Consider the following 12,544-nt stretch of genomic DNA (forward strand, 5'->3'; position numbering starts at 1 on the left):
CATCTCCTGTTCCTGCTCAGGCTACATTGAGGAGGCTTGCATCATCGCCTGTCCATCTGACTGTAAACTGAGTGAGTGGTCCAACTGGTCACGATGCAGTAAGTCCTGCGGCAGTGGGGTCAAAGTTCGCTCTAAATGGCTTAGAGAGAAGCCTTACAATGGTGGAAGGCCATGCCCCAAACTTGACCACATCAACCAGGTCAGTGTTTTTGACACAATACTATAGTAAACCCAAACCTCCTGCATGGATCCCATCATCATGGTTTCCTCCATTTCTTCAGAACCAGCATGAACATCCACTAGATGTACTAAATGTTCTTTGTTCTGATGTGAGCCTAAGGTAACATGTGGTTAAATATAAAAACTCAACTTCACATTGAGCATGTAGAATTTCTTTATTTTTTTACACCAAACAACCCAAATAGGCTAAGTGTATTTTCCTGTATTTACCACTGTTAAGTACAGCTTAGTTTCCTGTACTTAACTTGTAATTGCAGCTTCCCATGCTGCTAATTAAAATGAATGTTGTCAGCAGTACTACAGAATGAATAAGACTGACATCTTTATGCTTCTGTAATTGCTCCTGTAAGAGCCGCTAATAACATTTGTTTCTTAACCTTTTAACAAGTACAGCAGTTACAGCAACAGTGTAACAGTTTGATCACACATTTACTGTGAAATATGTTCTTTCATGAACCAAACATGGATGTTGCGTACTACATCTGATCAATTATCAATTCCAAAACTAATTCAGTTAATATCTGGTTTGTCTTCAGCCTACATTGTAATTAGGGTTAACAAGTTAATTTATAGAAGCTAACACTGCTGACGTCCATTACAGCTTTGCTAATCTATTTGACACAAATAGAATTAATATTGTGTGTAGGTACAATACTCCATACCCACTTTGAAATACTTCTTAGAATACTTGGCAATTTACACATACTTTGCATTCCGAACTTACCTAGTACTCACACAGTACTTACTCTGCAATGCAGGGACTTTATTTTAAAGTGTATCTGATTCAGGGATTAATTCCATACCCACTTTAGAACACATGAATATTAAAAGTTATAATTTTTCATCACTTCGACTGGTAAATAATACCTTGAGAGACATCATAGCTCACAAACTTTCTTTGTAAATTAACTGATTTCAAGCAGAAGCTTTTTTTTTATTATTTTTATCACATTTCTTTTGGTTGGCTGTGTAAGAGAGCAGAGGGAGTATATAAATAGGTCTCACCAGACTAAATCTGCCACAATGAGCTCATTGCAGTCAGGAAAATTCCTGGAGTTTCATATGATTTGCAGAAAAAAAGCCTTTACGCTTCCTCTCTATTTATAAACTGATTAACGCCACTGGATTGAGATTGTGTTGATTAATGCCTTGAAATATTTATTTATTCAAGCTCATTTGTAGCCTCTATTTGACCAAGTACCTGCAAATGTGAGAGATGTGAGAATGATTTTTAAGAATGATTGCGGTAGCTGGAATTAGTGTTGAACCTGGGTCTTCTGGTTTATAAGTGAGTGTGTTACACTCTAGACTACTACCACCCTCTACATGCACACTACATGCATGAACATAATATGTATTATATATGCAGATATAAAGTAATATAACGTTTTCCCCCTCTCTTTTATACACCTGATTGGATGGAATTGGATGGAACCACAGGCCCAGGTAGGAGCTTTTGCTGGTCACATGGAGTGACTTCTTCCTTTAATCTGCATATGCTAGTGAAATCATTATCTTTCCAGTCAGCTCTTTTTTCATGTGATCTTATCATGTATACTGCATACATTCACTATATACTTATTGCATGTGTTTATGGTTGGCCATAGGTCTATGAGGTAGTACCCTGTGTCAGTGACTGCAGTCAGTATGTCTGGGTGGCTGAACCCTGGAGCATGTGGAAGGTCAGCAGTGTTGACCTGAAGGAGAACTGCGGGGAGGGTGTTCAGACCAGGAAAGTCAGGTACTGAATGGATGCATCACTGTAACATTCTGTAAATAAATATCAATAGCAGGATATGCCATGTTTTATTTGTTGAGGGAGTATGTTTCCTAGTTTGGCTTTGTGTACAAGAGCATCGCTAACTCATACACTGAACAGGTTTGCCTGCTTCTCAGGTGTATGCTGAATACAGTGGATGGGCCATCTGACGCAGTGGAAGACTATTTGTGTGACCCAGAAGAAATGCCACTCGGAACCAGGGAGTACAGGCTGCCCTGCCCAGAGGACTGTGTTCTCTCTGTCTGGAGCTCCTGGACCCGATGCAGAATGGTAAAGAACAAAATGTCTTATGGAAAATGTGGCATTGATAAAAAACATTAAATATTCAGTGAGACAGAAGAGAAGTCATAAATATAATGAGCATTGACTACTATAAAACATAATAAAAGGATGATACATGCTTGCTACGTTATTTCTGGGTCTAAATGTCCCTTTGGATTTGAATGACTAGATGAACCTATTAATCAAACAGATTAATTGGAAAAATGGACCAGAAAAGGCTTGGAGCCAGACACAATATTATTGGAAGTTAGACATGTCACAGATTTAGAAAATGAAAAGACTACATTTCTGCATCCACTTTTTTGACCAATTTCCAGCCTCTGCACCCAACAAGAAATAAATAATGGATGAAAATGGCAGAGGTTTAGTTTCACTCCGTTCAATATCCTCTTCTCTTAAAAGAGATATAGCAGGCGTGAACAGTTGAATTCACAACGGAAGGAAACAAAGCCGTGGCCATAAAGTTCACCTGCTCTTTTTTTTCCTCAGTTCAACCCATTATTAATCACATACTGTTCACTACCATGGGCCGGCAGACCAACTTCCCATTTATTTAACTCTCGCCATGGAGTCTGTTCGGTACCTGTTGGGCAGTCAGTGTGATTTTGAGGTGGGGCGGAGAGTTATTTCGAGGCCCCAGGCTCCCTCGCTGTGGCCTGTAGCAGCGTGAAGGCAAATGTAACCCTGTGGTGTCCCTGCTGAGCGACTGCATTGCGTTTGATACCGCAGCCCTCATTTGGGTCATGCCAGAGGGAGCTCGTTATTTCGAGGATGTGTAAAAAAGTAAGTGAAGTAAAAATACACATATGCAGCAATTGGGCCAGGGAATGGTGTGATATCAGAGCAGTACTTGATGCATGTCTTATGCATACATAATTGAGGAAGTGGAAGAAAAGGAAGGAGAACACTCCTCCGTGTGATCCGTCAGCGTCAAAGTGTTATCGTTTGCGGCAGTGCGCGTTTTGCAACTAACTGATGCACTGGCACATGAAGAGGGGTAAACGCAATCACACTCTTATAAAATATGCCCTTTCTGTCTCAGCCATGTGATGGAAGGGCCGATAGGGAAAGAACTGCTTACGCCATCCGACTGCCAAGTGGGGGGAGGCAGTGTCCAGAGACGAAACAGACAGAAGTCTGTCTGCTGAACAAAAACTGCTATCATTACAGCTACAACATCACAGGTAAATAGACCCAATGCATTTGAAACCATTCAAGCAAATTATATCATTTTTATTTCAGTACAAAATGTGAACACGGCACAATTTCAAGCAATCAAGTGCTTTTCCCTTCAATTTGTTTTCTTCAAAAAACAAATATATAAATATATACTGGTTGCTGTAAGCCTTGCTGAAGCTGTCATCAGCTCTCTGCTTCACCAAATCTGGCCACTTCTGGGCTGTTTTTTATATGAATTTTTTTTTTATTATTGTCCTCATTTGCTCTTCTGAACAGTCCCAGGGGCCACTCATGCCATTTGAACATAATATACGTGAGCAGACATCATTAAAGAAAAAGGCTTTATAATGTTCTGCCAGACCCATGTCACTCGGCTGGCTCACTTGAGAACCATAAAGCTAAAACAGTTCATGTAGATCATTCTGTGTCCTGTCTTGGCTCTCCAAATGACACACTGGTCCAAAGTACCTTTGTACTGTCATGTCTTCAATGAAGAAAGTGTTTCAGTTCTGACTGCTGCATGTACCTTGTTCAGCACACTGACTTGCATCCTTTTAAATGTGCTGACTGAATGGTTATTATTTCAAGTAGGACCAGTTTCTGACATTTTCAAAATTATTTATCATCTCTTTTATTTAAATCAGGGCATCATGAGCCTCATGAGAATTAAAAATGATCCATAACTCAGAATCAAATGGACAAAGTAGGCCTGTCATAACCGAGTTTAAACAATCAGCTCATCTTTGACATGTGGAGCTCTTTGTCAGACAGTTACAGAATACAGCCTGACACTATGATCAAACGCTATGCTAATGAAATGTTAATTATAGCTCACAATATTCTATTGGTTTTGGCAGCCCCATGGCTAAAGATCTGTATGTGTGCTCTCTCAGACTGGAGCACGTGCCAGTTGAGTTCTAATGCAGTGTGCGGCAGCGGCCTCAAGACAAGAATGCTGGACTGTGTGCGCAGTGACGGCAAATCTGTTGACCTGAAGTACTGTGAAGAGGTGAGTATCTCGTCAACCCATCAGGTCATGCGCTGCGCATCACTCTGCTGTTATCTGTGTAAGACATTGTTATGCATCATCAAACAACCGAACCGCCGTCGTCTCTCCCACTGCATAAAGTCTAATGATGCCCAACCAAGTAAAAATCAAGGTTATTTCTTCATGTTTGGATGTGTGTTTGGGTAATGGCTGCAGTAACTGAGCTGGTGGAAGATCAGTCAAACACGGTCAGCTCAGGGTCACTTTAATTGGACCCCTTGGGGTGTGAAAAAAAAAAGCACTTTAGCTACAAATTAACCCCCTAACCCACTTTACAGCCAGTCTTATTGAGAAGGGCAGTGACAGACCTCACAAGTAGACTGCATGCATCTCAGCAGTGGCCAGAATTACAGGCAAATTACATTTATTTAAGTCCATATGCTCAATGTTATCTTCCTTGGTATTATTAAGGCCTGTTTTCAAGCTTGGTTGGAGGTCTTAATGAGCTGTCAGGACGATTACTGGACTGCTATCAGGCCCCAAATAGCCTTTGGTTGATTTATTGATTCATTTCTTAATTCATTTATCAATTTCTAAATGCATGGCGCATAAAATAGGACTGAACTAGCTGGGGGATCAGCTGCGTGTGCTGTTCTTTACAGCAGTGGCATTGTCTGCAAACATCACACTGTGCCTCTTCTTGGTTAATGAAAATGAAGGCAATGTGCCGTGTGACTAGTTTGCTGCGTCTTTGTTTTCCTTTGCTACCAGCTATTAGAAAAGCAGCCATCTAAATCACTTCTGAAACCCAGAAGACACTCTTGACAGTGGCAGTGAAATACAGCCATTTAGACCACATGAAGATATGGACATTTGACACATCTGCTAATGTTGAATCCTCTGCAGCTGGGTTTAGAGAAGAGGTGGCACATGAACGCTTCCTGTACTGTTGAGTGTCCGGTCAACTGCCAGCTCTCTGATTGGTCGACATGGACCGAGTGCTCCCACGCCTGTGGGCTTGAAGGTAAGTAAGTGCACAACAGTCTTTATCTCACGTATGTGTACAGGTTATCCGTTAAAAATGAGCACTGCCACACAGGCGGAGGTGTAAACAACTGAGGAGATAAGATCAGCCATGTCACCCTGTCCTTGCTGATTCATGGAGAACCTCCACCGAGACGTGCCGGTCTCCACAAGGATGTGTTTTGCATACACAAATAAGGCATTTAGAAGAAAATTTCTGATCTGATGTTAAAATGGAGGGAAAATATCGACAGTAAGTTTAAGGGTGTTTTCTTTCAAATTATCTAAGCTAAGTCCACTTTATAGTCATCTCACTATATACAAGTACACACAGAGACGATATTGTGAAGCTTTGGAGATTCACAGTGTGCACACACAAAACAGTGCAAATGGAAAATTAACCCATTGTTTCTTACGAGTCTCATGTGATTTGAGCTCATTTTTACATACAATCACTGAGCAACAGCAATGCTTTGCATGTTTGGAAGCCATGATGGTTGGTGAAGTAAAATTTTTTGGGGAGGGGTGGAAAAAAGGGAAGGTAACCTTTCCCTTATGACTGCATAACGGGAGACATTCCAGATCCGACCGTCTGAGCTCCGCTCTCTGAATGGCGAAACAGAATGGCCAAAGCACTCTTTACACCTATTGCCATTTCTAGCCACAGCAGGACCATAGAAAGGCTAGGGGAACTCATATTAATGTAAAATTATCTCACAAAGTGAAATTTTAATGATAGTGGACCTTTAACAAGGCAAAAAAAAACCTCAATATACTGATGAAATTAATAAATTTATAGGCATTTTTTCCATTAAAGGATCAGACGGGTACATTAGACTCTCTTCTTAGATTAAATGAGAGGATAAAGTTTTATTGAAAGTCACAAGTGTCACTGTGATTAAAATGAAAGCAGAAATGTCATATAAATCATGTTCACCAGTAATACTGTAATGACTGCACAAAAAATATGTATATAGCGATGATGCTGATAATTTAGCCAATGAAGTAATATCAGTGTATAATGTCTGTCGCATGGCCCTGGTGCTGTCTGCAGGATCTGGTCCTACAATGAGACTTGCTTTGAGTCTCCTAGCCACTGTCTTAGCTCTCTTAAATGTCTACCTTCTCCATATGAGTTCTAATATAAAGTCTTTTATATTACCCTGACCTTTATAAGATGTTATGCCCTCAAATTTGATTCATAGCCATATTAATCAGATATGGTCAATGTAGTTGTGCCAGGAGTTGAGAAGACACCCAACAGACACTTTGTACAGTTTCCAGTCTAGTGGGCCACAAGCGCACATGTAATGTATTATCTGAGAGAGAGAGAGAGAGAGAGAGACAGATATATATATATATATGTATATATATGTATATATATATATGTATGTATATGTATGTATGTGTATGTATATGTATGTATATATATATCTCAGATAATACATTACATATATATATATATATATACACACACACACACACACACACACACACATATATATATATATATAAATAGAAAACATATATATAAACATATATTGGCTTAGTTTAGTTCTTGCTATACATGTTTGTGGCAAAACAACTATGTTTTATTGTAAACAAATTATGTGTCTTTATCCTTAATAGGCACCTATACACAAATTAATAAACAGCATGCCTAGTACACATCACTGTGTTGACCAGTTGATCCCAAAAACAACGTGGAGCACAGAAAACCGTTTTGATCATTTATATTTCCATGTATTCTTGGAAAACCTGTGAATACTATTAACTAGATTGTCAGAATTTGTTTGTATGTGCCTAATTAATTTTCGTTGCATTTTCGTTGCATCTTTTTATTACTGTTAGTTTCGAGAAATACTGTTTCATTACAAATAGCTATATGTTCTCTATAATAACGGGGATACTGAAGCAAATAAACATGTATTCCCTGTACTTTTCTTTTATACACACCTTATCAGTACAATATTGGGCCCTCTGAAGACAGTGGTAGTGAGAAGTTGTACTGGGTTGTTGTATTAAGACCTGAGCTGTTAAATATGGAACCAGAACGCAACATTTGTCCATTTATTTTTAGTATTATTTAAAATGCTATTTCCAACATGTGGTATGTTGTATGATTAGAGCTCTCCTCTGCAGGGAGGATGTGGAGGACCAGGACTGTGATCCGGGCCTCCCAAGGGGATGGCAGGCCCTGTCCCTCACAGATGGAGCAGTGGAAGCCCTGCCCAGTCAGACCCTGCTACAGATGGCAGTACAGTCCCTGGTCAGAGTGCAGGGTGGAGGTACCTGAATACAGTCATCTCTCTCTCTCTCTCTCTCTCTCTCTGAGTGGCTGCTTTGATTGATTATTTATGTTGTTGCCCTGGAGACAGTGAACAATCCTATGTACAGTGGACTTTTCAGATTTTAGATTTTTGAACAGGAGATCAAAGGGAAGTTCAAGTCTGTCAATACTCTGTCCAGCATTTCATATGTGCTAGTGAATGACATCACATGGGTTGTTGAAGGATGAGAGGATCAGAAGATTCTACCAAAATTGTGTGGTGGTGCAAGTCAAAACTGTTCAGCTGAAGGAGATAAATGAACACTCAGATCTCACACATGACATTCTAGATCTATAGGATGCCTTAGAGATTTACTGGATATAATTATAAGTGTTTGAAGTGAGAAACCGAAAAAAAGAAAAGGAAAAGTGTCACGACTACGGACTTACGGGGGAAGGAAGCGCAGAGGTCTGACATACTGGGAAGGGGTTTTTATTAACAAACAAAGAAATACAAATAAAGACTGGCGCGGTGGCCGAAAACGATTTAAACTTAAATAAAGAACATAAACAAACCCGTAGGCGTGTGGCGATTGCCAGAACTCAAAACACATAACACTAAACAAGGTCAAGTTCGTGCATAGAGTTCACGAAAATGCCAGCGACCCCGAACGGGCGGAACCTTCCGGCATTTATGGGGCGTCAGGATTAAAGTCAGGTGTGGAGGCCAGCTGCAGGCAATCCTGACAGAGCCCCCCCTCCAAGGGCTACGTCCTCGGAGCCCCAACAGTACCATCAGTGGAGGCGGCGGGGCGGACGGCGGCAACCACAGGGCTCCTGCCCTGCTGTATCCTCCCCTTGGAGGACCCGGTCCCTCGGGCTGGCTCCCCGGCGTGGTCAGGCGTGGCGGCCCCGGTCCCTCGGGCTGGCTCCCCGGCGTGGTCAGGCGTGGCGGCCCCGGTCCCTCGGGCTGGCTCCCCGGCGTGGTCAGGCGTGGCGGCCCCGGTCCCTCGGGCTGGCTCCCCGGCGTGGTCAGGCGTGGCGGCCCCGGACCCTCGGCCTGGCTCCCCGGCGTGGTCCCGCGTGGCGGGCCCCGGACCCTCGGCCTGGCTCCCCGGCGTGGTCCCGCTTGGCGGCCCCGGACCCTCGGCCTGGCTCCCTGCGTGATCCCGCTTGGCGGCCCCGGACCCTCGGCCTGGCTCTCCGGCGTGGTCCCGCTTGGCGGCCCCGGACCCTCGGCCTGGCTCCCCGGCGTGGTCCCGCTTGGCGGCCCCGGACCCTCGGCCTGGCTCCCCGGCGTGGTCCCGCTTGGCGGCCCCGGACCCTCGGCCTGGCTCCCCGGCGTGGTCCCGCTTGGCGGCCCCGGACCCTCGGCCTGGCTCCCCGGCGTGGTCCCGCTTGGCGGCCCCGGACCCTCGGCCTGGCTCCCCGGCGTGGTCCCGCTTGGCGGCCCCGGACCCTCGACCTGGCTCCCCGGCGTGGTCCCGCATGGCGGCCCCGGACCCTCGGCCTGGCTCCCCGGCGTGGTCCCGCATGGCGGCCCCGGACCCTCGGCCTGGCTCCCCGGCGTGGTCCCGCATGACGGCCCCGGACTCCCGTACCTGCACACAATAATCAGGGCCGATCCATCTGGGTACGTGTGGGCCCTGTCTCCACATGTCCCCTCTGACACATCTTGTGTCACCCCCTGCACCGCGCAGGGAGATTGTCCCAGAGCCTCCGGCGACTGTTCCAGGCACCCCAGGCTGGTGCCTTCTGGGACTATGCAGCCCCTCTCGCTGCCCGGCCCTGGTGCCAAGGGGGGGGCATTGCCAGACCATCCGGCTAGCCCCTTCTGCGTCCGTTGGGACAAGCAGGCCCTCTTCCTGCCTGTCCCAGCTGGGTCCTCATGCCTACCCGGGGGCTCTATGGCGCTCCACCCCTCTGGAGGCAGACGCAGGCCCATGCCTGCCCCGCCCTCCTCACTGGCTACCGGAGGACCCAGCTCCATCGCTTCCCCACCTCCCCTCCCCTCAGGAGGAGTCCCCAACCCGAACTGCACCCCCCCAAAAAATTCTTTGGGGGAGCACCCCCCCCGGCTGGACTTAGGGGTACCTTGGGGCTTGTCCACCTCGCCTTGGACCAGCACATTCGGGTCAGGAACCTCCTCCCTGGGGTTCGGCTCCGCGGCTGGGTCGCCATCTGGTGGACACAAAGAGGGGAAGTGGGGGCGACATACGGACACATATGCCACACAGACACACACAGACAGAGACAGACAGAAGAGAGGGTCGTCTGGCTCCCTCTCTGGGCTCTCCGGGACCTCCTCAGGGGGCACAGCCAGGATCTCGGGAGGAGCGACCTTCTCGTCGCCCACCAGTGCTGGGTCTTCTTGCCCCGGATCCTGACTGGCACTGGATGTGGTGGAGGGGCAGAGTTCGATCCCTGGCTCAGGCCGATCAAACTCCGCCCTCAGTCTCTGTTGGAAGTCCCGAAAACTCCTGTCTGTCTCTCCCTGCTGCCAGAGGGTTGTGCTCCAGCCCCATGCTGATCCAGTCAGACACGTGAGGATGGTAGTGATCTCGTCTGTGTCTGCTGCCCCACTGAAGGGTCCCGGGACAATTGGGCGGTCCCACACGGGGCTGGGCACGTCGCTGGAGATGGTGGTAGGTGTGTGGTGTGGAGGGGGGTGGACGTCTTCTCCAGCAGGTGTGGACGCTGGTGCTGCGCTGCCATTTTGCTGGGGAACGTCCGGGCAGAGGGAATGCGGGTCGGCGACTGGAGCAGGAATGGAGGATTCCCTGCGAGGCAGTCCCGGCAGCGCAGTTGCTGGCTGGCGACCTCCCGTCGCCCTCTTCCACCAGCTTTCCTCACACTGCTGGGAGGGACGTGGGTCTCCACGGACCTCGTGACGCTCCTGGATGGGCGCGATGGGCGGAGCCATCCCGGCACCGACTGCCCAAACGGCGTCATCCTGGTCGTCGTCCGTGTCAACCTCGTACCCCCGGAAGTCACATGGGTCATCACGGACGCCGCGATGATCTCGGACGCGCACGCTGGGCGGAGCCATCCCGGCACCGACCGCCCACCGAAAATCCACGTCATCATCGCTTTCGTCATCCGTGTCCTCCCACCGGTGACTCCAAGGGTCGTCCACCCTGCGGACATCCTGGACCCATGGCGCGATAAGCTCCCATGGGCAGTACTCTGGCCATTCGGGCTGGAGGCTGCCCACCTCCTCGCTGGAGGAACGCCGCCGTTGTTGTTGTTGCCGCTTCTCACCCCCCTGGAAGTGACGTGGGTCCCCACGGACCTTGCGACGATCGCAGACTGGCGCGATGGGCGGAGCCCAACTCTCGTCTCCCGTGCTCTCGTCGTCGTCCGTGTCGTCCCAGTCCACGGGGAGCCTTGCCAGCAGAGCGCAGAGTTCTTGGCTCGACATGCCGAAGATCGTGGGGGTCGCATCTTCTGCGCTCGCTGCCCACGTCACTTCCTCGCTGCTGCCGACGCCAACGTCCTCGCTCCGCCCACTCACCCGCCGACGTTGTCGCTTCCGGGTTTCGCGGAGTTTCCCGGGGGTGACGTCATCACGCGGCGCCGCGTACCACGGCTTCTCGGGGAGAAAACGCTCCACCAGAACGGGCGGCGCGTCTCTCCCCTGGCGTCCGCGTTCGCCGCGCCGGGCTGCGTCCTTCGCGGCGTTTCTTCTCCTCTGCTTTCCACCTCTGCGCTTTTGGGTGGGTCGCTGGCATTCTGTCACGACTACGGACTTACGGGGGAAGGAAGCGCAGAGGTCTGACATACTGGGAAGGGGTTTTTATTAACAAACAAAGAAATACAAATAAAGACTGGCGCGGTGGCCGAAAACGATTTAAACTTAAATAAAGAACATAAACAAACCCGTAGGCGTGTGGCGATTGCCAGAACTCAAAACACATAACACTAAACAAGGTCAAGTTCGTGCATAGAGTTCACGAAAATGCCAGCGACCCCGAACGGGCGGAACCTTCCGGCATTTATGGGGCGTCAGGATTAAAGTCAGGTGTGGAGGCCAGCTGCAGGCAATCCTGACAAAAAGTCAGCAGCTTCCAGTTTCCAGCATCTATTATTGTCACAAGACACATGATCCACAACTTAATGTTTCCACTCAGGATACAAAGTCAAATACACAGTACAGGTCCATGTGTGTTGATCAGAAATCACAGCTAGTGTAGCAGTGTTTGTTGTTTTACTATTATGATTATATTGGGGATTGTATATTGTGAAATACTGTTAATATCTACTTTTTAAACCGTTTGTGTATTTTCTTGTTTTATTGTTAGACTGTCAAAATGTATTTACAAATCACTCTTTTTATGACTAGATGGTATTGGTCTTTTTTACTGCATCTCTACACTATTAAGACTATGAATAATTTAGGTTATTTTGTATCCTGAGAGGCTAGTTGTAGATTAATTTTATTATTATTATATTGAAATTAGCTAATTTTGTTTTGTTCTAACTCTATCCAATCAAATCATAACAATTATAGAGCCGTGTCAGGAAATCATGGCAACAGTAACACACCATGAAATTAGGGGTACAATACCAGCCGGGAGGCTATAAACTAACACCGCAGCATCCCTAGCAAGCTCATGAATCAAAGAGCCTGTGCTCCTCATGCCAGCTTCATTGGGCCTGAGGACATGATGCAGCTTGGTCAACTCTAGCAGCTGCTTCAGCATGATGATAAATACTACCGGTGTATTCTGGCCAAAAAAAAGCACACAAACAGCACATGGGTGCCCAGAACGTAGACACAAGA

The 12,544-nt window shown here is 47.0% G+C and overlaps 1 protein-coding gene across 8 annotated transcripts in view; it reads left to right on the top strand.

Moving 5' to 3' along the window:
• The window catches only part of thsd7ab (thrombospondin, type I, domain containing 7Ab), a 68,623-nt gene that overhangs the window by 48,165 nt on the left and 7,914 nt on the right, over positions 1–12,544 (top strand). For 4 of the 8 annotated variants that reach the window (XM_028979391.1, XM_028979389.1, XM_028979393.1 and 1 more), the window contains 8 exons: positions 21–199; positions 1,681–1,686; positions 1,848–1,981; positions 2,137–2,290; positions 3,345–3,486; positions 4,375–4,490; positions 5,376–5,493; positions 7,620–7,780. In XM_028979391.1, the coding sequence (XP_028835224.1) occupies positions 21–199; positions 1,681–1,686; positions 1,848–1,981; positions 2,137–2,290; positions 3,345–3,486; positions 4,375–4,490; positions 5,376–5,493; positions 7,620–7,780 (1,010 nt within the window). The remainder of the gene's footprint in view (positions 1–20; positions 200–1,680; positions 1,687–1,847; positions 1,982–2,136; positions 2,291–3,344; positions 3,487–4,374; positions 4,491–5,375; positions 5,494–7,619; positions 7,781–12,544) is intronic. The other 4 variants (XM_028979392.1, XM_028979395.1, XM_028979390.1 and 1 more) reach the window with 1 other exon arrangement.

The sequence above is a fragment of the Denticeps clupeoides genome, chromosome 5 (assembly GCF_900700375.1).
Source record: "Denticeps clupeoides chromosome 5, fDenClu1.1, whole genome shotgun sequence".
NCBI classification, from domain to species: Eukaryota; Metazoa; Chordata; class Actinopteri; order Clupeiformes; family Denticipitidae; genus Denticeps; species Denticeps clupeoides.